Source organism: Crotalus tigris, unplaced genomic scaffold, assembly GCF_016545835.1.
Source record: "Crotalus tigris isolate CLP2741 ecotype Arizona unplaced genomic scaffold, ASM1654583v1 scf7180000017935.1779662, whole genome shotgun sequence".
NCBI lineage: Eukaryota > Metazoa > Chordata > Lepidosauria > Squamata > Viperidae > Crotalus > Crotalus tigris.
In genome coordinates, this window is record NW_024096727.1 from 1,268,503 (window position 1) to 1,294,497 (window position 25,995).

The 25,995-nt window shown below is 36.1% G+C and overlaps 1 protein-coding gene across 3 annotated transcripts in view; it reads right to left on the bottom strand.

Annotated features, from left to right (window-relative positions):
* Positions 1–25,995, bottom strand: part of TOX2 (TOX high mobility group box family member 2) — a 250,172-nt gene that overhangs the window by 9,442 nt on the left and 214,735 nt on the right. For all 3 annotated transcript variants that reach the window (XM_039344718.1, XM_039344717.1, XM_039344716.1), the window contains 2 exons: positions 6,911–6,991; positions 974–1,381 (listed from right to left, as the gene is read on the bottom strand). In XM_039344718.1, coding sequence (XP_039200652.1) covers positions 974–1,381; positions 6,911–6,991 — 489 coding nt within the window. The remainder of the gene's footprint in view (positions 1–973; positions 1,382–6,910; positions 6,992–25,995) is intronic.

Genomic DNA, 25,995 nt, shown 5'->3' on the forward strand with positions numbered 1-25,995 from the left:
TTGGAAATTATAAAAATAGCACATGGAATTCTATGATGGCATTACAGATAATCTTTGACTTACAACTACAGTTGGAACTGGAATTTCCATCACTAACTGATATGGTCATTAAGTGAGTATCACGTGAATGTGCCAGATTTTGAGAGGTTTTTTTTCCCCCCCAAAACAGTTAAATAAAACACTTGGCTATTAAGTAATCACACTCTTAAGTAAATCTGTCTTTCCCCACTGATTTTGTTTGCCAGAAACCAGGTGGGAAGGTTGTAAATGGCAACCACATGATCTCAGGATGCTTCAACCATCATAAATACAGGCCGGTTGCCAAGGGCCTGAATCGCAATCACATGACTGTGGGGATGCTGCAACAGTTTTAACAGTTTTCCCTCCCCCGTGTCCTATTATTTGCTTTTGTATTTTTGTATTTTATTCTATAATTTAATAAAATGTTACAGTTTTAAGTGTGAAGACTGATTGGATGTCACTTTTTTGAGCATGTTATAATTTTCAATGTTTGCTAAATGAATAGTCATAAGATGAGGCCTACAAACAGGATTGCTACACATGGGAAATGGCACTGCTTGAAGTGCTTGTAAAATTCCATGGAATCCCCGGAGAGGCACCTCAAACCATGAGATGGGCAGCAAATAAGTTAGTTAGTTAGGTAAACAAACAAACAAATGCCTGAAAGCAACTCCTTATATTGAGATCTGGTTAATCATGATTTATTAATTATACCATAACTGGCTGGATTCACATAATGCACTAAGTCAAACAGGCTTCTGTTTGGCTGGCACACGGTGTGGACTCAGTCAGTCTCTTTCAGACTTTTCGTACAACTTTCAATGCAGAGTGGCAGGATTGCTAAAATTAGTAAATACTATATGAGACTCACAGATCTTAGTATCACATTTAAGCAAGTTACAAACATGCACAATCTATTTAAGAATGGTCGCTTCAGAACTCAGCCACTCACCTGCTGGCCTGGTGGTGAAGAATTCATGGGGGGCTGTACCTGTAGTGCCATAGAAGGAGACAAAATAGGTTGTTGGGGGACCTGCTGCATGCTGAGGGGCTGGTTGAGGATGGAGCTCTGCGGGTGATGCAAAGAGAGTTGCTGATGGAGAGGGGGGCTAATTTGGAAAGAAGGAGGTGGCGAGGCACTGATACTGGGCAACATGGGTTTGGAACTGAGGGTCCTGGAGAGGCTGGGGTGAGGGTGACCACGGTAACTCTGCAGATCCGATGGGGACAAGAAGGAGCCCAAGCCAGGATAAGGTGATGAGGCTTGCGGTGGCATTGTATACAAGGGCTGTTTGGGTGGGATCATTTTTGAAGGTTGGCTGCTTTGAACATTTTTTGTCTCGCCTTGGTCAGCTGAACTCTATGAGAGAAACACACAGACGAACACATGAAGAGAACAAATTGCAATGAAAATGAGTTAAGTGAAACTTGGGCCTCTGGATTAATTAATGAGCAGCATCATTTGCCTCTCTATAAAATCTTTATCTTTGCTTCCACTCATGATAAGAAGAGATTTAAGTTTAAAATACATGACTGAACATCCCTTTCCAACATATGAATCTCATACAGATTTTTTTTTTAAAAAAAAGTCAAATGGACATGGAGATGTGTTCATGCTAGCTTTTCTTCACTTCTTGTAACTTAAGATCACTGAAGCAAGCAGACAACTAAATTTGTATTAATGGCTCATATTCTATATCAGTGTTTCTCAACCTTGACAATTTTAAGGCATGTGGACTTCAACTCCCAGAATTCCACAGCCAGCATTGCTAGTGGTGGAATTCTGGGAGTTGAAGTCCACATGCCTTAAAATTGTCAAGGTTGAGAAACACTGTTCTATATAGTTCTGTAACATCTGTGGCTAATGCCATTTTATTTTCTCTCTAATCTGTATAAACTCTGTTAGAGATTTCACAATTGCTTAAGTAGTGTGGAATAACTATTTTAGAAAAAAATAACAGCTAATAAAATACTGGATTTCTTAAATAAGACCTATACAGAAATCATAATCTCTGAACATTTAAAGCTGTGCCATTTGTTTTGTCAGATACAAAACTGTGCTTGGTAACATATGTATTGAATGAAGAGCCTTATTCACAAGATCCAACTAATAGAGATCAATTCCAAAATCCTTTTACTTTTATCTTCATTTTTTATGAATCTAGTCTTGGTGTTCCCCCACTACCCCTAGGTGTAAAAATCTAATACATGCATACATTGTAAGGGCCTTAGTCCACTGAAAGCCACTACATGTTCTGCTTTAATGGTGCAACTGAATCACAGTGTTCTCGATTTGAGACTTCACATTATTTCTCACAGTATAAATGGTGTACAATTAAGTAAAAGTCTACAGTTTTCGATGGTTGTATTAGATGAAGAATAAGTGGCAGAAAAATGTGCACCAAACTTGCTGCATTTCCCAGCACTATGTTAAATCAACTATAGAAAACATTTTTCTCATTAATACTGTAAGTAGCACCAGCAGCACAATTGGACTCAAGCTTAATTAACATAAAATTCTTCAGGGTCTACAGCATAAACATATAAAAAGCTTTGTACTCAGAACTAGTTAAGGATCAAATAACAGATGACTTTATTCAAATACATGAAGAGCCACTGCTAATCAAAGTAGCCAATTTTGGATCAAATAAAAGGCACTTTATTATATTATTATTTCATTCAGCTGCATGTTTTACTTATTCAATGCTTAAACCAGAGGAAGGCAGACTTTTGGGGGCCTGAGCCAAATTGAAATTTTGAAAGCATGCTGAAAGTGCTTTCACAAAATGCTTACCATAGTGGGACACAACTGTGTAGGGATTTTTTTACAATAATAAGGAAATAATCTTCTATTTTGTTCTTCGGGCAGTCCACTTTACAATCTAATTTATAACTTTGGGGATTTCTTGGTAATTTCCCAACTAAGGATTAACCAGAAGGCAACATGGTGATTTAATCCCACTGTCTCTACAGTTACAGTTTTTGCCAATATTCTTGATTATTTTTCTGTCTAACAGGCAAATTCCCAGGGAAAACAACTGGGCTACAGCTCTAATCACTTATTTTCCAAGAATCCCTATGTAGCCTATATGACAATCTCAGACATTATTGGAAATAAATTGATCTTGAAGCTAACACTTTGATTTACAGTCAGCTTTCCATTTATTTATTTTAAAATACATTTTTAAAAGTTAAATGAGATGAGACTTGCAGGTGCCCATAAGGACCGTGTTGCTAATCTCTGTTCTTATCCATTAAGATCCTTCTTTATTCTCATAGTTTTGACAATTGCATATGTTATCTGCTATGCCACCTGCTTCCATTTTGTAGATTGCTTCAAATGCAGACAATTTCTAACAGAATTTTATTTATTTACCTCTCTAAGGCAATAGATACATTTTAAAGTATTTGCTTGCAAAGATAAATGGGTTTTTCTCTCCAAAATCTTTCATCCCAGCTATATTTAAATATGAAAGTCAGATTTTAAAACTGTCTTTTTTTGAAAAATAATTCCACAACAGTTATCATTACGGCTAAATGCCGTTAGATAGTGTGCCAATGAATTAGATGCAGCATGAATGGAATACCAATATCAGAATATTCAACTTTAAACTCATTCAATGCAGTTTTGAATTTTTTAAAACACTTAACCCAGTGAAAGGGACTAAGATTATTTCCTTTTTGACCTTTTTGCCACAGTTCTTAACCTTCAAGCATGGCTCAGTTAACTCTCCAGGCGAAGTTCCTTAGTGCTCATTGCACAGTATGAAGTGTATGATTACTTGATTTTAATTATAGTAAAATTAAAATGATGTAGAAGTTTAAAAAGTAAATTTATTTTCTTATAATATTGACATTAAAAGCATCTCTGCCAGAGAGAGAGAGAGAGAGAGAGAGAGAGAGAGAGAGAGAGAGAGAGAGAGCGCTAGCTCTGTGTCTACAACACAAAGAATACTTTCCCATCTTCTCCCTCGACTGTATTTTATCCCCAGGGCCACCCTGCCAGTCCATAGCCTGCTTATTGAAATCTCATGCCAATAGCAAATGAGGAAGCAAGTATATGCATCATTAAAGAAAAATGCCAAGTGACTCTCTGTGAACTGATAGGTCGAAATGATCTGTAAATCAACATTCTGTTCTTTGATCTTCACTATTAGACATTTTTGCCTCCTCCTTTTAATAGTTTCATTATAATAAAATAATGTTGAAATCAAAGCAAACAAGCATTTAAAATGCACTGCTAATTAAGAAGAAAATGCTAATGTTAGCTATAACATATACTGTAATTCCCTTACGTGTAACAGCTGTTGATCAAAGGTAGCATTTCCAAGCTCACTCAAGGATTAGCAAAACAGATAGGCTTTAAAATATTATTACAGTCCAATGTCTCCTTTGTTTTATTAAATATTCCAGTATTCCCCACATATATTTATGTTACGCCTTCAGCATAGACATGCTGCCATTGTTATATACAGGAAAAACAATTGCAACTGCATTACCTTTGCTCATAATTGATTTTCAGGTGGTCAATTGGTCATACTGTGCATATACTGTGTGTATGTATATATATATATATATATATATATATATATATATATATATATATATATATATATATATATATATATATTTTCTGAGGTTTTCGCGGGTATTTGTATGTAGGTCTTTGGTTGTTCGGGTTTTCTCCCACGTAAAATTGGAAGTGTCTTGGCGACGTTTCGACGAAGTCCCATTCGTCATCTTCAGGCTGGTGTTTTCAGCTTCGTGCTTCGAGCAGCAATGTGTGGTCTTAGCTGTTTCTTCCTTTTAACTGCCAGTGGAGGTATGAACTGATTGGGTGGGAGCTTGGCTGTGTTCTGATTGGGTGGAGGTGTGTTCTGATTGGTTAGGGGCTTGGCTGTGCTCTGATTGGCTGGGGGGTTGGCTGTGCTCTGATTGGCTGGGGGGTGTGCTCTGATTTGGTTGTTGTGCTCAGGTTAGTCTGAGTTGCAGAGGGATTCAAGATTTTGGGCTGCCCTGCCATTCCTTGGCTTCGTGTTCGTGTTCGTTCATACCTCCACTGGCAGTTAAAAGGAAGAAACAGCCAAGACCACACACTGCTGCTCGAGGCACGAAGCTGAAAGCACCAGCCTGAAGATGACGAATGGGACTTCGTCGAAACGTCGCCAAGACACTTCCAATTTTACGTGGGAGAAAACCCGAACAACCAAAGACATATATATATATATATATATATATATATATATATATATATATATATATATATACATACATACATACACACACACACACACACACACACACACACACACACACACACAAAACAATGCATGCTGCCCCAGTCACCTATTGAATTAATTCGGAAACAGAATTAATGAAGTAAATTTAAATGTGATGATCCTATTTTTATTTTGTCTCTTTTTTTTACTTTTTCAACTTATTTACCCTTTTCTTTTATATTCTCACTGGGTGGTATCCATTTTTAAATATAAATTTTATATTCTATCAATTCAATTCCAATTCTATACCAATTCAAATTCCAAACAATTCCACTCTTGTTGGTCATATATTAAAAACTATAGTTTTGTTTTATTTTTGTTTCTTTTTATTACTGGAGAGCAAAATTTTCTTCAAATACAAAAAAGAAAGAAAGAAAGTGAATATAACTAGTGAAGATAATCCCATCTAATACAGCTGTCTCTATTTGTTCCTCAAGATATAGATTTAAATGCTCATCACCATACCCACTGGCTGAGGAAGATGTAGTCTAATGTTATAAATTCAATACATCTGAATTGCCATGTCAAGGATAACAAAGTTAAGATATCAGACACATCTCATTGAATGAACTGGACTTGAATCCCTTCCTGCTCTAACTCTGCTCTTGTGGTTTTTATGTCAATCTCAACTGCCTGGTTTGTGAAAACATCAGATCATATGCCAAAGGTATCCTTAAAGAGTTATGACTGCTGCTGCATGCATGCGCGCACACACACACACACACACACACGACTACATGATCATATTTTGGATACTTGACAATAGGCTTGCATTTAGTTATGACTAGTTGCACCATCCTGTGGTCAAATACGGCCAATTTAGGAAAAAATATTTACTTAACAACCTTATTGTTCACTTAATGACCACTTGATTTGCTTAACAATTGCAAAAAAAGATATGATGGAAATTCTGAGCTCAACTGTGGTTGTTAATAAATACCTGTAATAAATCGATCCTATGTGCTGCTAGAACATATCAATCTCCATTAAAACCTTTGTCTCTTTGCCCCACAAAAAAAAAAATCTGATCTGCTAATGAACCATGACTACTATTTAATCTTTGAAGAGACGGAGACTAACATCTGCCTATTGATTCTTCTGAGAGCATTATATTAATTGTGACCCTTGACATGAATGACTTGGCTAAAGCTTCTGAACCAGGGTATAGACTGAGGAAGGTTGAGTTCTCTAGAAATTATATTTTAAGGAGTTTAAAATACATGCAGAGAATTTTCAAATTTCCCTTAATTATACTGAAAAATAAGTACAGTATTTAGGCATATTTCTATTTCAAAATACTGGATCTAGTTGTACCACTGAGTCAGCTCATAACCTTGTCTCCAAAGATTGCAAGGAAACCCCAGGACATTCAGTGTTATTTTCTTGAAACCAAGAAAACTAAAATCCTTACTACCGGTATGTATCCTTGAGGCAAGCTGGAGTATTTTACTTAGTTCATACAGTACGTAGCTAACACTTAAATTCATTTTGATGGCATGGTTATACTGTGTTTCTTACAAACTTGCTCTTCCCCAGAGATGTCCCTGAGTTGCAACTAATTTATCATTGCTACAACCATCGAAATTCATATATGAAGCATAGTCTGTTACCTTGGAAACCAAGCTGGCCCGGTAGGCTGCCAGAGCTTTTAGATATTCCTTCTTTGCTGCTTCAGTTTTCCTTTTATATGCCTGAAAAGTCCAAGAAGAAAATATTAATTAAACAAGAGAAACAGGATGATATTGCTCTGATTGTACAGTTGTTTATATCTTGCATATTGCCTAAGGGATCTGTGCTGGGTTTATTATAAATTCAATCTTTGTATATAGGTGATACGAAAGTGAATTTTATATGCTTTTTCCAAAAACAGCAATTCAAAACTACCAGAAAACAAACAGAGATTAAAAATTATAGCTGGGCTTATCACAAAAATTTTCTATTGTTTGCGTAAGTTAAAATGCTATTTTACAATTGGCATTTGATGGAGACATCAAATTCAGAGAGAGTGCTCTACAAACAAACAATTTATTAATTGCTTCTTGACTTATTTTTACTTTTGGTTATCAGTAACGGCAAGAGCTAGTTTGATGTAGTAGTTAAGGCATCAGGCTAGAAACCAGGAAACAGTGAGTACTAGTTCTGCCTTAGGAAAAAAGCTAGCTGGGTGACCTTGGGCCAATCGCTTTCTCTCAGCCCTAGGAAGGAGGCAATGCAAACCACTTCTGAAAAACCTTGCCAAGAAAACTGGAGGGCAGTCTCTGCAAACTGGACATGACTGAATAGAAAGAAAAAAATAGAGTAATGGTAAGATAACAGGACGTTTTATATTTCTTGCATAATGGTATAAAGTATTTTTTGATATATTTTATCCAAATTCTATCAATAATCCGATCAGATTTTGTTAAACTGGAATGTTACCCTTTTCATTGAATGAATGAAATATGATGCATATATCATGTTATGTCTGGTAAAGATCATACAGTAGGTGTTAACATTTAACTGATTAATGTAGATATTAGAGCCTTAACTGCTATTTTAGCAGTTGGCTATTTTAGCCAACAGACGTCAGCAAGTGATTGCTTCAATGGTCAAGGATAATCAAACTTGACATAGATCAGATAATATTTGGCTGTTAAGGTTAATGTTATTGATTTGAGTAAAGATGAAAAAGACAAAGCCACAATCCTATTACTTGCAGACAAAGCTTCCAATGAAATCTATAGATAGTATATTATCACAGCTAAATTACCTTAGCTATGGATTTCCCATAGGATTTATAAAATGGGTCCAGTTTTTGTACACAGCTTTAAGTCTAAATCAATGGTTGCCTTAATCTAGTTTTTCACTCTATGGAAATACCAGATAAGGATATCCATTTTGATTTTTGATGTTTGTTTAGAACTCTGCTTGTTCTAAGCAAGCTCATAATACCAGTTGAGATTATTTTTTGCATAATTTATTAGCATATAAATTGATATTATATGCTAGATATATTTTATTCTTTGTTTCTGATCATACTTTGATTCTGGCTCTGAAGCATTTGATTAATAAATTGAGGCAAATTAAGAGATGCTGTGTTATGTGATTGCTAAGAAGAAGTTGATATCAATAGGTAATTATCATTTTTGTATATTTAGTGAAATTATTAACTTTTATATTCCATGTGACATTTCTCAAATAATTACATTAAATATAAATAAGATATTCAAAAAGTATGTGGATTAAGTAAGCTTTTTCAAATGAATGTAATTCCCAGGATACTTGATACTGTACATAGACTTTCCATGTACAAGTTATAGCAAATTGATTTTTAAGATAGGGTGCAATATTTTTGGTGTCCATATTCTTATCACTTCTTTGGTGTCTACATAATCATTACATCAAATGGATTCTCCATATTCTTATCATTTCCAAGTCCTTCAACTTGGAAAGATAAATTCATGGCCCCAACTAAGTGGACTGAAGACCTGATATTGTGAGTTAGAAATAAGTTGCTTGTAGGAGTGGATTATGCATTAGTGAAAATTATATGGTTATCTTTTAATGATTCATTACTACATAGTTGGATAATCAAATGTCTGGAAACAACTGGTGTCATTAAAACATTAGAATATTTACAGAAAAAGAATAATGAACTGGTAGACAGAATTGGTGGTTGGAAATGAAAAATATGGGCTTTTCAACAGTAGGAAGGGGATCTTCCAGAGTAACTCATTATCAACTTTATTATTGTCAATGTAACAATCCCAGTGATTTTGAAGAAAAAAATGTTGGTTATCGAACAGAAAAAAAAACCACGCTAATAAGCTCTGACATTTGCTTTTTAAGGATGATTTGAAGCTTTATGGAAAATCAGAAGTCAAACCCCAATCACTGACAAATGCTATAAAAACTTTTAGCACAAATGTGGCAATAGAATTTGGCCTAGAGAAATTTGCTACAGTAGCAATAAATTGGTATAAAATCCACAAACAATGATAGAATGGGAATGCTGAATGACCAAACCACAGAAACCATCAAGATGAAGCCCACAAGTATCTGGGTATTTTACAATGGATAATATCAAGCATAGACAAATAAAAAATGTGATTAGTAAATAATACATCCAATTGGGGAGAAAACTGCTAGATAAAATTGAACTGTGGAAAAACCATCAAAGTCTGGGTCATATTTCTGAAATGATACACTACTTGAATTAGTAACCAGACACAAACTGAACTGGACATTTTGGACGAAAAAACAAGAAAACCTATGACTATTTACTGTGCACAACATTCCTGTAATGATATTATACTTGCCTCACAGAAATGGAAACAGAGGTTTACTTTCAGTCAAACCAACTATTTGAAGAAGTAAAACTTGGCTGATTATGTAAAAGACAGTCAAGAACAAAGTTAAACAAGTTAAAAATGGAAATTTCCTGAATGTATAGGAAATAACACTGGCAAGGAAACCCAATATATTGCCAATTTCTACAAAGAAATTGAGGGGAAAGTGGATAAAAATTAAATCTCGCAATGGCTTACAACTGGAACATTAAAAAAAGAAACTGAGGGCTTGATTTGGTTGTTCAAGAGCAAGCTATTCCAACTAATGCAATCCAAACCAGAATTGAAAAATAATAAAATGATTCCAAATCCAGATTGTACAAAGAAACAGTAAATCATATACTCATTTCATGCAGGAAGATTACACAGACAGATTATAAACAACAACACACCACAGTTGCCAAAATGATTCATTGGAAAATCTGTAAAAATTATCATGTGCCAGTAATAAAATGTGAAAAGGAACATATTGATGAAAAAGTAGTCGAAAATGGGCATAAATTAATATATAAGATTTAACTGTGGCTGAAAAGAAGAAAATGTGGATAATGATGTGGCAATACCAGGAAGAAAAAGAACTGGAGAAGATCACAAAGTATCAAGATCTGAAAACTGAAGTTGAAAGATTATGACATAAACCAGCTGTTATTGTCCCAGTAGTGATCAGCACACTAGGTGCTATATGAAAAAGCTTTGGATGATACTTAGAAAATCTGCACATTGACAAAATTTCCAACTGTTGGATCCACACATACATACGCTGATAAATTATCATATCCCAAATTCTTTGTAAGAAACTCAGTACAAGTAAAGGAATTGAGGAACTGGCAGCTATGATTTCTCATTGTATATGTAAATATAATAATGTGAGTTTAAGTAATCCATATACTTACGAAACTAACTATGTTAGTTTCAAAGATGTGTATGGTTGGCCAAAATAGGCTCACTAGAAAGGCAGGAACAACTGTGGATCCAATGGATGGAAAGTTATCTCTGCCACAATCCTGCCTATGGAAACCACATTTTGGAGCAACGTGCTCACTACAACAGATAGAATATCTTTGATAAACATTAATACAGCACTTTATCAGAAGACATACTTCCTCCATTGAAGCAGTTGAACATCAATGCTTTGTACCAAACACTTCCATTGAAACATATAGATTAGAGTATTATGCCCTTATAGTTATGAATGTGTTAATCTGCAATCTTGTTCTTGTGCATAACAATAATATTGCTGAAATAGAGCATGGTTGCTGAGCCATTCAGCATTTATTTAGCCTGCTTATACATAAATATCATAATGATATTTACTTGTTTACTTATATATATTTGGCTCTAAGAATAACAATTTATTTGAGTATATAGAGTTGAGCAGTTTTTTTTTTAAAAAGGTGGTGATCAATATACAATCTGGCACTATGAAAAAAACCAGATAGTGTTATTCATCATAGCCTCTACCTCAGGATAATTAAAGATTAGAATATTATTTTTAAATTTCCACAAAATGTATATTAGTCTAAAAACATAAAGATGTTAAATTCCAATCTATCCAACCTAAAGCTGGGTTTCAAAGTAACAGAAATTAGTTTTCACTTCCCAGGTAGTTTTGCATCACCTTTTCGAATGGCAACTTTCATTTTACAATTCAAATTCTGAGGGGACTTTTTTGATGGTTTTTGAGGGGCTGCAGATGTTCTGTATATGTGTGGGCTAAAAGTACTATAGTATTAAATCAATAGCATATTTTATGCTCATGATACATGTAAGCTTTTTCAATAATTTTTGAGAATTCTATTATCAAAAATGAAAACAACAATGTGCCAAGGTAATGGCTTTGTGTCTTCAGATCAGATCCAAAACTGCCACTTTACAATTATCTATTTGTAGAGACATTACAATTCCACAGGGAAAAGTACTAAAAAAGGCCAAAGACAACAACTACCATAAAGCTTGCTATTTTGACTTGGGAAAAGAGAAGGCACTGTTCTCCATGGAAAGATGGTTGCCATTTCTGACCTTCACAAGTGGCAGCTGCCTAATCCAAAGACAGAAACATATGACATCAAGCTCTGCATTACATACCTAGCAAGAAGACTACAAATAAAACCGAATATTAGCATTGGGTGGCTAATCAAAGTCATTGAATTCAAGAAAACAGATTTTAAAAAATTAAGAAAACCTTCTCTAGCTGCTCTGATTTTATTAGACATCCCAGCAATTGGAACACTTTGATTTGCATAAAATTACATGAGATTAAAAAAAAATAGGTCACTAATATGTGGCTGAAATTGAAGTTTCCAAGCTTAACAGAAAAAACTGCCTTGTGGTTAATAAGTGAGACCAATATGAGATTCAAAAAACCCACGTCAATTTTGAAGAAGTCTCCCAAGAGATTAGGTTTCTTAGTGAATACATTTCTATTTCTGTTTTTTTCTTAAAGTTTAGTTATACTCGGAAAAGTTTGCTTTGAAAAACTAAATTTTATAAACAATTTCCCCCCTCAAGACAAAAAATTAGAAGAAACAGTTTAACCAACATTTCTAACAAAGATAGTCCTCGACTTAAGACCTCAATTGAGCCCAAAATTTTTGTAGCTAAGTGAGACAGTTGTTAAGGGAATTTTGGCCCATTTTACAACCTTTCTTGATACAATTGTTAAATGAATCACTATAATTGTTAAGTTAGCAACACAGCTGTTGTATGAATCTGGCTTGTCCATTAACTTTGCTTGTCAAAAGGTCACAAAAGGTGATCACATGACCCTGGGACACTGCGACCGTCATAAACATGAACCAATTGCTAAGAGTCTGGATTCTGATCACGTGACCGTGGGGATGCTGCAATGGAAAAACGGTCATAACGGTCTTTTTTTCAGTGCCGTTTTAACTTTGAGCGGTCACTAAATGAACTGTTATAAGTCGAGGACTACCAGTATAGACCTGCTGATGTCATTAGCTTGCACATGGTTATCTACATGTGGCACCATAACTTCTATGTTGAAGGATGCCATGAGCAATTGGCTCTTCATATCTTCTTTTAAGCATTTCATTCAAGAAGCACCAAACAATTACAGGAAGGGGAGGATATATGAACTTTTTGGGATAACTTTAGTTAGAATCATCCTATCTGATGACTGGATTCCATATTCAACAAACATAACTGTGTATGAATAGAACCATTAAGAGTAGCTAGATACTGCTTAAGATGCTTAAGATCCAAAAAGACATGCATTTTTTATGGATGTTACATGCTATGAAAAAGAAATCTACATCTCTGAGCTTTCTCTCTTTAGTGGAGGAAAGTTTTTAAAAAAGAAAAGAAATATCTTATGATTTCTATAGAAAAAGAACCTAAGACTTATAATCAAGTTAGTGGGAAAATTGCTTTGGGGCTCAAAAAATTATAGTTCCTTCAATAACCCATCCATGTGCATAGAGGCAACTTGATAAGAGGATAGCATTAGGATCCCTTATTATTTTTCTATTAGAGAAGGGTTTAAATATATTGGTAAATACCCACTCTATTTCTCCTCTTCTTTGTCCATACTGTATGTAGATTGGTAATAATGAAAAAGAGGATATAGGGTATTTTCAAAAGGAAAAATATTAATATGATCTTTTTTGATAGTGGATGTTAACTTTTCCTAATTAGGGTTATTCAATACATTCAATGATATAGTGAGTTCAAAAGGAATTGCCAGATTAGTCTCTGAAATACAAAATTGATTAATATCCTGGAAGGTGCATTTATTTTATTTTATTTTATTATTTTTGAGGGGAAGGTTGTAGACAAGGAAAGGTCAGGGATTGTTGTTGTTTCCAGGACTTTAGGAATAAAATTGTGTTTGAGAGATGATTTTTTATTTTATCTTCGCTTTAAATTCATCAGATGTTTCATTTTAATTTATTTATATCATATATTGGCAGTACTTTTTTTGCTGTGGAGGGAAGAGCTCCAAAGAGTGTCCATGAAAAAAAGGCTGGAGATTAGAAGGCCAGCTGCATAAGCCTGTTTGTGAGTTGTATCCCTCTTTCTGAAGAATAAAGATGTGATGGAATGTGTCTACGAAGGAGAGGTAGTGTGATGGACTACAATGAAAGAGGGAGCACATTTCAAGAAGACAAGAGACAACATTGTCCAGAGCTGGATCAGAAACAGAGGAAGAGATTTAGGATAGCCACTCCCTAGAATCTCCCAAGGTATATCCTTTACTTTAGGTTTACTCTGGCAAGATCTTGTCAATATAGTATGAGCAAATAAGGAATGAAACTTATACAGAGATAAGGCTTCCATTCATTAGCACATGGATTTAGCTTTCTACATGTTAATATGTTTTACCTGTGACCCTGTTTAGAAACCATTATGTGCTGTAGTACCCACTTGGCCTTTTTTCACTAAAAAGAGAAAATGTGTAACTAAGGCCTACTTGACACTTTGAAAATCTGAGGTGAAATGTGGACAGCAATTCCTAGCAGGGTTTCTTAAAAGCCATTTTAAAAAGGGCTTTGCTGTGAGATCCATTTAAATACTGGCAGAATTGGCCCTCTTTTTCCCCCCAGAGCATTAACTTCAGCCATTTATCAGAGCTAAAGATTTAAAAAATATTCTACATGCCCGTGGGTTTATTTTTCTTATTCAATGGCAGGAGCATTCATTAATCATTAAGGGACTGGGTGGGTGTTGAGAAGGAGGGCAAACATGTGACTGATTATGGGGGAGGGAATTGCAGCTGATAGAAGCATAATCCAGGGTACCAGTCCTAATGCTTCTGCGTCTTAGCAAAAAAACTGGCAATTGTGCCATAATGAAATGCTCAGTTTTCAAAAATAATAAATAAACAAGGCAGTTATTCCAAATCCTGCTGATGCACACAGAACCACTCTGTGTTATGTAAATAATACATGTTCTTTATTAGTAAATGTTAAATGTAACTAAAGAATAAGAAACTTCTTGGATTTTGGATATGATAATTCACCTGCTGTATTGCAATAGTTTGGATAAAACATGAGATAATCAGCTTCCTATCCATAATATAGTGCCATAAATACCTCTACTATCTTCCTATTAACATGCATGTAACTACGTTGGTCTAATATAGAGGCCCTAATTTGATACTTCTCATAAGAGTTTGGGGGCAACTGCTACTTCTGCCAAATACTTACCAGCTTGACTTGTCCATGGCCAAGCATCAGATGCATCATTGGACAGAAAAATGGCAAGAATTAAAACAAAAAATTCCACATATTTCTTTTATTAACAATTTATGTAATTGGGCTGGAATTTGAATGTTCAGAGCCTTAATTTGTTTGAAGTGAAAAAGGAGGTTTGTATCTCAATCTCAAAATTGCTATTGCCATATTTTTTGCAGGAAAAGCCACCTTAAATAATATTTAATAAATAATTAAATTATATTTTAAATGTTTTGGTTTAAAGTATTTTGGACTCACCCTGAGTTAGTAATAATAAAACTAAAGCTTGCAAATATAAAAACAAGCAGTGCTTTTTTTCTTAAAAAAAAAAAAAAAAAAAGGTGCCAGAACTCACACATACAACCCGCTTTGCCTATCCTACAAGGTTCCATCCAAAAAAGGTGCCAGAACTCTGTTCTGGGCGTTCTGTGAGAAAAAAAGCCCTGAAAACAAGTATTATTAATATAAACTTAATTTAAACAATATTGATTGCTATACTTTATAGATATGAGTACCATATCTATGATTTTAATACAGCTTCAGAAGAAATTCAAAGTGCTGCATATTTCTACAAACTTGCAATAATTATTCTGGAAAATGAATGGACAGTTGTTGCAAAGCTTGTTGGTAATGCTTTTCAATCTCAGTGCACTGATGGGAAACAACTAAGCTTCCTTGAAAACTGATACATATGGAAGAATTCCTATTGGTTACTTGTCTTCAATCATTTTTTATATCAGATACTGAAAAGGAAAATGCAATTTCATTCTACTTAGAATAGCCCTTCCCACGCTGGTGCCTTGTGGTAACATTAGACTGCAATTAAAATAATTCCCAATAACTTCCATTGGCTATACCAGGTGAATATGATATATTGCTCTGAATTCATTTAAATAAGCTGTAAATCTTGTGCATCATTTAGGATTTGGAATGAGATTCCACCTGATATCCAAGTGACCTCTACCTTTTTGGTATTATGGAAAGACCAGGCCTTGGGTTCGGGTGGATAGTGCCTCTGTTGGATTCTGTGTGTTTATGTGTATTGCATGGTTAGCTAGGTCTGCCATAAGTTCTTGTTCATTCTTTTATAGTTATAGTATTCTGTTTATTCTTTTATACTCATTGTGTTATATTTTTATTTTGTTGGGGTTTTTGTACACTGTCTAGACTCTGTGGAGTAAGAAGGTATCTAAACCAGTTACATTAAATTAAATTGTTCTGGAGGTTTTATTGTTCTAGCGGAGGCTGATGGGAGTTGTTTTATAGAGGTCCAGAGTGCCACAGAATGTATCACTGGCATTCAAATGAACACCAGTTACTTCTTTCATATCTTGCTGTGGAAGAAAGAAAAACACAGAAGAGAAAATTAAATAGAACTTGGATAAGATCAATATGCCAGTCTGAGAAAAACATGGACATGCAAAGTTGTCTTAAGACTGTTGGATCATTTAATGTACATTCCAATTCTGTTTGCAGTGACTGGTATTTCTCCCAGGTTTCAGACTAATGTCTTTTTTAGCAGTGCTTATGCCTTTTTTAATGGGAAAGGTTGGATACTGGGACCTAAAGCAAACAAATGAGGTGCTCATTTGTATTAGGAGACAGTTCTTAAGTGTCTGTGGAGTTTTGAATTACATCTAAAAAGCAAACTAAATTAACAAGCTATAAAATGTGTGCACAACAAGAGAAGTGAAGGAAATGTTTAGGCTTGATATACTATAGGCTTCATATTACATGTACATGTCAAAGTACAGAATTTCTATGGAAGGTAGCCATTGTAATTGTGAGTAGAACTAAGGTTATTATGTATGAACCATGCTGGTCTAGAAAATTGTTCCTCTAGATGGTGCTAATGTTAGCAAAAATTAATGTTCTTGATTCTGTTTAGACAGTTGGCATTAAAAACTCTCTCATCATACCAGGGCCGAATTTTCTTTGCATTATTTTAATCTAGAGTTAAAATCTGCTATGTTGTGAATATAGGGGCCAATCTATTATTATGGTGGTAATGCATTTTATGAGCTTTAAAAGTTGAAGGAGCTGAAGATAGATTATTAGAGATACTTCTTTGGCTAATAACAATCATTAACATGTTATATTTTAGAGAGATAACAACTATTTGCAGAGGATAAGCTGCTACATTTTTTGTAAGGTCAAAATAATGTGTGTTTATATATGTGTGTTACACACACATATTCTTTAGATTCTTCTCTAAGCCTCTTATGCCTATGTCAACTGGCAAAGTACAGTGGTAAAAACATTTATATTGTGAGCTTCCCCCTCTGTGTGCCCTTGTGTGCCCACACATATATGCATACACACATTTCTTCACAAGATTGATGATTGAAGGGGTTAAGGCAAGGAAGGAAATTGTGCATATTCTGCACAGAAACAGTACTTGAAAGAGTTAAGGCAGGGAAGAAATTGTGCAACTTGCAGAACAGGTGTCCTTGATGAAAACCCAAGGACGGAGAGATTGCTAATCCTGTATTCCACAGCATGATCAAATCACCAAGCAACAGATATAAATAAAAAAGGCAGGAAATGAGAAATTTAGATATAAGTGTGTCAGCGAGAAAATGAAGATTCATTGTAAAAAGCCAGGGATGAGAAAAAGAGAAAGAGAACAATATGATAGAAGCACTAGCTGACAAACAAAAATATTAGATTCTTTTGATTTTTTTTACAAAAATTCAAATAAATGACAGCAATAGTAACGATTGCTTTAAACATAGCTCTGCAATATTTTTTTGCATAAGTAACAATAATTCCTTCCTCTTTCTGTTTGCCTTTTAGTGAGGGGAAAATATATAAAACAATATAACTGCAATGAAGAATATGTAATCTTTGCTTACTTCATCAATGGAAAGAAAGTAAATTTGCTTTGTAGGAGTAGCAGCACCTGTTCTGCAGCAGATAAATATCCCCAGCTTTGATACTTCAAGTGTACACAAAAAGTGGTTTAACCCTCTGTAATAAACAAGATAACTGCCGGATACATGGTAGCTCATTTCAGTTAATATCAATGCCAAGTTTAATATCCATCAAATTAATATTAATCTGTCACTCAGCTTTGAGAGTTGCCATTTTGATCTCATTGTTTTGATAATTCTATTACTGCTGCTTCAGAAGGAAGAGAACTTAGGGATTTTTCCTTTATCACCTCATTGTGATACCCTATGTAAACAATGGTTCATTGCAGAGTGAAGGCTACTTAAAAGGTTGTTGTGCTAAATTGTATTAATGAAAACAGTAATAGTTATCAGCTGATTTTATTTATATTGTCTGCTGATTTCTTGAATGCAGTGACTCCCAGCCCTTTGTCCTATATTGCTTGTCCATCCCTAAATCTTTATATCAGACATGTCAAACACAAGGCCCGGGGGGGGGGGATGCAGCCCGCAAAGTGGTTTCATGTGGCCCGCAAAGCCATCCTGGAAACAGTGAGGGAACGGCCCCCATTGCCTTGTTTCTGGCCCAGGCTGGCCAGGAGCCAATGTACAATTTTGTGGTGGCCATCTATGCTGAAACGCATTCAGCTCCACAAGGACCATGCCTTGGCACTTGCCCCGGTCCCACTCCCTTCTGCCAGAGACCCTCAGATCTGTCCCACTCTTGCCCAGGCCCCCAAAGGCCCCCTTGACGCAAACGATGTAGAGCTGGCCATGCCCACCCAGTAGGCCACACCCACTCCATCCATGCCCCCCAGTAGGCTACACCCACCCTGGCCACACCCACCTGGCCCCCCAAGGGCAACTGTAATGCTGATGTGACCCTCAATGAAATTGAGTTTGACACCCCTGCTTTATATGATAGTCTTTTGAACATGAATGCAGGAAGAACTTCAAAGGAACTTAGCAGGATTCATACAAATTCTTAGAGCCAGCAAACTATAACTCTTTAAATACTCACAGCTGGCTCAAGAAATTAATCTTCAATGTGGATAATTTTAAAACATTTTTTTCAAAGTATAAATGTGTTTATAATTTTAACTTCAGACATTAATGCCCACCATCGATCTTTCTTAAACTGATTCACACTAAATCTGCTTAAAGCAAAAGGAAACTTGAAGAATAAGGAAAGCCAAGTCACCAGATTCCTAGATAAAGCACTGTGTTCCCAGGAAGAAAAGGCTCTATCCCAAGATACAGCTCTTATTCAGCAAGAATAATCTCTTGGTAGTATTTCTCATTATTATTTTATTGCCTTTGTCATTCAGCCTTTCCTTAAGAAATATATACTTATCTCCTTTTACTCTCATAGAAATCTAATGGTTAAACTGAAATAGTACAAGTTCACACAGTATATTTTATGGCATGAATTAGGGTGTGAATACAAATTTAAGATTCAGATCAAAAGAAAAAGATTAAGACAGGTAAAAATGAAAATCTATAATGTGAAAAGTATAGAAAAAAGTAAATTTTCAGGTTTGTAGAGAGACAGATAGTACACATTGAGTCATGGAATAGAGCAACTGAGAAACATGTCTGAATGCTGATCAGACCAGAAAAGCGCTAAATAAAAGTCATGCTCTCTACCAAGAGATTTCTTCATGATAGAACAGGGGTCTGCAATCTTGACAACTTTAAGACTTGTGGACTTCAGCTGGCTGAGGAATTCTTGGAGCTGAAGTCCACAATCTTAAAGTTGTCAAGGTTGCAGACCCCTGGGATAGAATAAATAACAGTTATCTAGGATTCCCTGGAGTGAGATGAAAGGGTTCATCTAAGGATCAACACTCTGGTTGTTTTCCCCCCCATCTGGTGATGCTGTGTGAAATTTGGGATCTTGTGTATGTAAAGTACTTAACTTTTGATTTAAGATCATATATCTTATCTGAACTAAAATGGTTATTATTCCATATTGTAATACGAGGTGGTTGTTTGAATTAGGCCTAAATCAAATCAACTTTTACCAACCTATCTGGCAAAGGCTATTATTATTTCCAGCATGATGATGATGATGATGATGATGATGATGATGATAATAATAATAATAATAATAATAATAATAATAATAATAATAATAATCCCCCAGTGAGGCACTACCTTGACGTGGTTGTGGGGCTTGTGTACTCTGAGGAAGATGAGAGCTATGCCAGAGGTTCAACCATACTGGACAGGTCTCATCAGAGGAGTCAGACAAAGAGTGTCTCTCCCATAAAAAATATGGTGAGACGTAAATTTCAGAATGCCATACCGGCTCGGACGTCGCCCGGGTTAACAAGGTCCGCACTAGATATTGGAGTTCCTGGATATCTGGTGAAAAATGGGTTACAGGACTCAGGACTGTTGGCTGAGCAACCAGGGCCAGCAGCTGCAGAACTACTGGAAGAAAAGGTGTTTACCCGTCGCAGATACACAGTGATGGAAAACAAAGAAATAATGATCTGTTACTACAGATCAAGTCCAACAAGAAGAGGATATCTAAAACGAATGCACCAGTTCTGGAAAGAACAACATCCAGAATCAGAAATAACAGAACAGAGACTAGCAGATCAACGCCGATTTATAACACGAAATAAAATATTCACAGAAACAGAATTGGACGAACTGCAAAGGTTTACCCAGGGCAAAGAAATCAAAGCCTTACCAGAAGTAATTCAGAATGTAGAGGCAAACCAGGGGGAGTTGGCAGTGAAGGAATCCAGCAGAGATATACAACTGTTCTCATTTGGAAACCAGGCACCTCTACCTCAGGAAGAACAAAACCCTCTAACTAAAGAAATAAAAGAATTGAAACAAAGAATAACTGAGCATCTAGAACAGCACAAAAACAACAGAATAAGGCTACCTGCATTGAAGCTTGTTCCAAAGAAACAGCTAGCACAAGCATTAAAAGATGCAAATATTGCAATATCAAGTATAAGCACCAATTCATGCAAGAAACAAACCAACTAATGTACAGCACAGCTGCAGTTATAACAGAATACCTGGGATGCAAAATCAACAAAGAAGAAAAACAAACAAACAGTGCACCAGAAAAATGGAAGGTTAGACTAGAAAATAAGATCAGCAAGTTAAGATCACATGCAAGCAAGCTAGAACAGATGAAAGAAAAGAAGCTGAAGAACAAGAAGACCAAAGAATACCTAATCAAGAAATACCACTTAGAAACAAGGAAGATCAAGGAAGCACTGGAAATAATAAAGCAACAAATAACAGCTATAGCCAGGAAAATCAGTAGATATGAAGCTCGAATTGCAAACTATAGGCAGAACCTCCAATTTCAATCCAATCAGAAACGTTTCTACCAATCCATCAATGGAGAAACTGCAAAGAATCAGTCAGTACCTGACAAGGAAGAAACAGTGCAGTTCTGGAAGCAGATATGGGATAACCCAAAGAAATACAACAAGGATGCGACTTGGTTAAAAGAGGTGGATGCAAATAAAACAGAAGTTGAAATGAAAGAACTAGTAATAACAACAAAAATGGTAGAAAAAAGAGCAAAGAAAATCAAAAATTGGTCAGCACCAGGTGAAGATGAACTGCATGGGTTTTGGTTGAAACATCTAACTGTTATACACCCACTCATTGCCAAGCAGTTCAACAATATACTACAAGGAGGAGAAATTGAAAAGTGGCTAACAACTGGGAAAACCTACCTAATAATGAAAAATCCAGCAAAAGGGGCAACACCAGGTAACTACAGGCCAATTACCTGCTTACCAACAACTTTCAAATTACTAACTGGTGTGGTAGCTGATGCAGTACAACAGCATCTAGTTGAAAACAATCTCTTTCCACCTGAGCAGAAAGGAAACCGCCCCAATAGCAGAGGAACAAAAGATCAACTCCTAATAGACAAAATGATCTTGGAAAACTGCAAGAGAAGGAAGACCAACCTGAATGTGGCATGGATTGACTACAAAAAGGCATTTGACTCTCTGCCACATGATTGGATAATAAAGTGCCTAGAAATAACAGGAGTCAGTAGAAACATCAGAAAATTTGTGCAAAGATCGATGGCACAATGGAAGACACAGTTGCAGATCAATGGTGAGAGGCTGGGAGAGGTTAATATCAAGAGAGGAATATTTCAAGGAGATTCATTATCACCATTACTATTTGTTATTGCACTGTTTCCTCTGTCAACAATACTGAATAACTCAGGACATGGCTATCAAACATCAAAAACATCTGCCAGACTATCCCACCTCCTTTACATGGATGATCTGAAGCTGTATGGAAAAACATCATCTGAAATAGAATCGCTGCTCAACACTGTCCGTATATATAGCCAAGATATTGTAATGGAGTTTGGCTTGGACAAATGTGCCACACTTACTATCAAACAAGGAAAAATAATGAAAACTGAAGGAATCAAGATGCCCCACGAAAATAACATTAAGAGTCTGGATGAGGAAGAGTACTACAAATACTTGGGTATCCTTCAAGTTGACAACATCAAGCACACTGAAGTCAAGAAAAAGATTAGAGGTGAATACATCAAGAGAGTGAAGAAGATCTTAAAATCCAAACTCAATGGAGGAAATACCATAAAGGCAATCAACACCTGGGCAATCCCAGTCATTAGGTACACAGCTGGAATAGTGGACTGGACTCAAGCAGAACTAAAAGCAATGGATAGGCAGACCAGAAAAATAATGACAATGAATCATGCCCTTCATCCACGCAGTGACATTGATAGACTTTATCTACCAAGGCAAATAGGTGGGCGTGGAATGCTACAAGTACATCAGATGGTTGAAGAAGAAAAAATGGCTTTGGAAGAATATCTGAAGAACAATGATGAAGATGCACTGAAATTAGTATATCAGGAAGGCTTACTAACTACTGGAGAGACCAAACTGGCCTACAAGAAAGACCAAATGAAGAACAGAATAGAGGCATGGGAAGACAAAGCACTACATGGCCAATACATGAAAAAAATAGCTGGGAAAGCAGATAATAATAAAACCTGGCAATGGCTAAGAGCAGGAAAATTGAAGAAAGAGACCGAGGGACTAATTCTGGCTGCACAAGACCAAGCCTTAAGGACAAATGCATACAAAGTCAAAATTGAGAAGACAGCAACAGACAGTAAGTGCCGCCTATGCAAAGAAGCTGAAGAAACAGTGGACCACTTGGTAAGCTGTTGCAAGAAGATTGCACAGACTGATTACAAGCAGCGGCATGACAAAGTAGCAACAATGGTGCATTGGAAGATCTGCAAAAAATATCATTTGCCTGTAAGCAAAAACTGGTGGGATCATAAAATAGAGAAAGTCATAGAAAATGATAAAATTAAACTGCTCTGGGACTTCAGAATTCAAACAGACAAGCACCTGCAACATAACACCCCAGACTTAACAATTGTCGATAAGAAAGACAAAAAAGTCTGGATAGTGGATGTGGCAGTGCCTGGAGATAGCAGAATAGAAGAGAAAGAACTGGAGAAGATAACAAAATACAAAGACCTACAAATAGAAATAGAAAGACTGTGGCAAAAGCAAGCAAGGGTAGTACCAATAGTCATAGGCTCCTTGGGTGCAATCCCAAAACAACTGGAGCACCACTTGAACACCATTGGCATTGACAAATTCGCTATTAGTCAATTGCAAAAGGCGGCCTTATTAGAACTGCTTCCATCCTGCGACGATATCTGTAATACCATCAAACATCCACATCTGCCTATCCCAGGTCCTGGGTAAGGACTCGATAGGTAGACAAAATGCCAAATCCAGTCTGAACATCTGGCTGACTGTGCGATGATCGAATATAATAATAATAAGTTGTAAGGGACCTTGGAGGTCATCTAGTCCAACCCCCTGCTCAGGCAGAAACCCTATACCATTTCAGACAAATGGCTGTCCAGTCTCTTCTTAAAAACTTCCAGTGTTGGAACATTCACTACTTCTGGAGGCAGGTTGTTCCACTGGTTAATTGTTCTAACTGTCAGGAAGTTTCTCCTTAGTTCTAGGTTGCTTCTCTCCTTGATTAGTTTCCATCCGTTGCTTCTTGTCCTGCCTTCAGGTGCCTTGGAAAATAGCTTGACTCCCTCTTCTTTATGGCAGCCCTTGAGATATTGGAATACTGCTATCATGTCCCCCTCGTCCTTCTCGTCATTAAACTAGACATACTCAATTCCATCAAACTTTCCTTATATGCTTTAGCCTCCGGTCCCCTAATCATCTTTGTTGCTCTTCCCTGTACTCTTTCTAGAGTCTCAACATCTTTTTTACATCGTGGTGACCAAAACTGGATGCAGTATTCCAAGTGTGGCCTTACCAAGGCATTGTAAAGTGGTATTAATACTTCACGTGATCTTGATCCTATCCCTCTGTTAATGCAGCCCAGCATTGTGTTGGCCTTTTTGGCAGCTGCAGCACACTGCTGGCTCATATTTAAGTGATTGTCCATTAGGACTGTGAGGTCCCTCTCACAGTTACTCCTATTGAGCAAGGTACCCCCTATACTATACCTGTACATTTGTTTTTTCTTGCCTAAATGTAGAACCTTACTTTTTTCACCATTGAATTTCATTTTATTAGATAGCGCCCAGTGTTTAAGTCTGTCCAGATCCTCCTGTATCCTAAGCCTGTCTTATGGAGTGTTGGCTATTCCTGCCAGCTTTGTGTCGTCTGCAGATTTGATGACTTCCCCATCTATCCCCTTGTCCAAATCGTTGATGAAGATGTTGAAGAGTACTGGGCCCAGAACAGAGCCCTGGGGCACCCCACTACACACTTCCCTCCATGTAGATGCAGTTCCATTGAGGACCACTCGCTGAGTACGGCCGGTCAGCCAGCTATGGATCCATCTGGTGGTGATTCTGTCTAACCCACATTTTTCTATCTTATCAAGTAGTAGGTTGTGATCTACTTTATCAAATGCCTTACTGAAATCCAAGTAAATTATATCCACAGCATTCTTCTGATCCACTAATTTTGTCACTTGGTCAAAGGTGAAACAAAAGCCTTATAAAATGTACAATCCTGAAAAAGTAATTTTAGGGGGGGGGGAAATCCAATAGTTCCTTGCTGTTTCAAAAATAATTGAGGTGTACTCCCTAAAAGGTTCACTTTCTGAGATCTGCTGCAGGACAATGATGATGATAACAATGATGATGACAATAGTTTTCTCTCTCTCTCTTTCAGGAGCTGATATACAGTATCTATTCATTTTTTCAGCAGTGATCCTCAAATGGGAACTTCAGATGGATATAGAACTGATGACGCTGAGAAATCTACTGAAATCCTGGTTATTCTCTTAAGCTTTGGGACAAAGTGAAGGCTTAGCCACTTTGGATGGGTTTTCTGGTTTTATGTTGCTTTGGGGGCACTTATTATTTATTTTGTTTTTGGAAGGATTTAAAAAAAAATAATTAAACTGAAATAAATTGTAAGCCATTCAGAGTCATTGGGAGTTGGACAGGCTATACGTCGATCTATCATTATCATTCCTTTTCATACTAACTTTCTGGGAAAGAAATGATCACCACATGCTCATCTTATAGTAAGAATCTGTCTCCCATTCCTGTCAGATTTTGGTCTGTTTGGAAGAGAATAAGTATTAATTCAACTTAAGGGCACTGATTTTGGAACTGAAGCTGGGATACATTAAATAACAAAATCAATATGGATAATCTGAAAACTGTAGAAAAAAATAAGAATTAATGGGGAAGTTATCAAAGACACAATTAATTGGTATGTTTTCAGTGAAATTTAGATTTCAGTTATATTTTACATATTTATGTAAATATGCATATATTAATGAATACATTTTGATGCTACATGTGTCCCTGAGGTTTCCTACCTTACAATGAAGTGTTTTGAAAAATACAAGAAAAAAGAAACAATTCTCTTGTATAATTTGGACTTTTCACTGATTACAGAATTAAAAAAATAAAAAAAAGATTCAATAAAATATTTTTAGCTTTGCTGAATCAAAACAAGTGGCCATTTGAGCAGAAATCTTTCTGGCCCAAATAGAAAGTAACTCACTCAACTATATTAGAGAGAAGCAACTACTTAAACATTAAGAAAAAAAATCCTGGTAGCAAAGGAGCTCCTACATCTCTTGTAGTTGTAAAGCTATTAAGCTTTCACTTTAGATCAGAATGTAGGGTGGCCAGGACAGGCAATAGAGACAAATTGGCAGCAAAAAGTAATTCTATAAAAATACCTACGCATGGCTAAGAATGATAGAGAATCATTAGTACTCTTTGCCA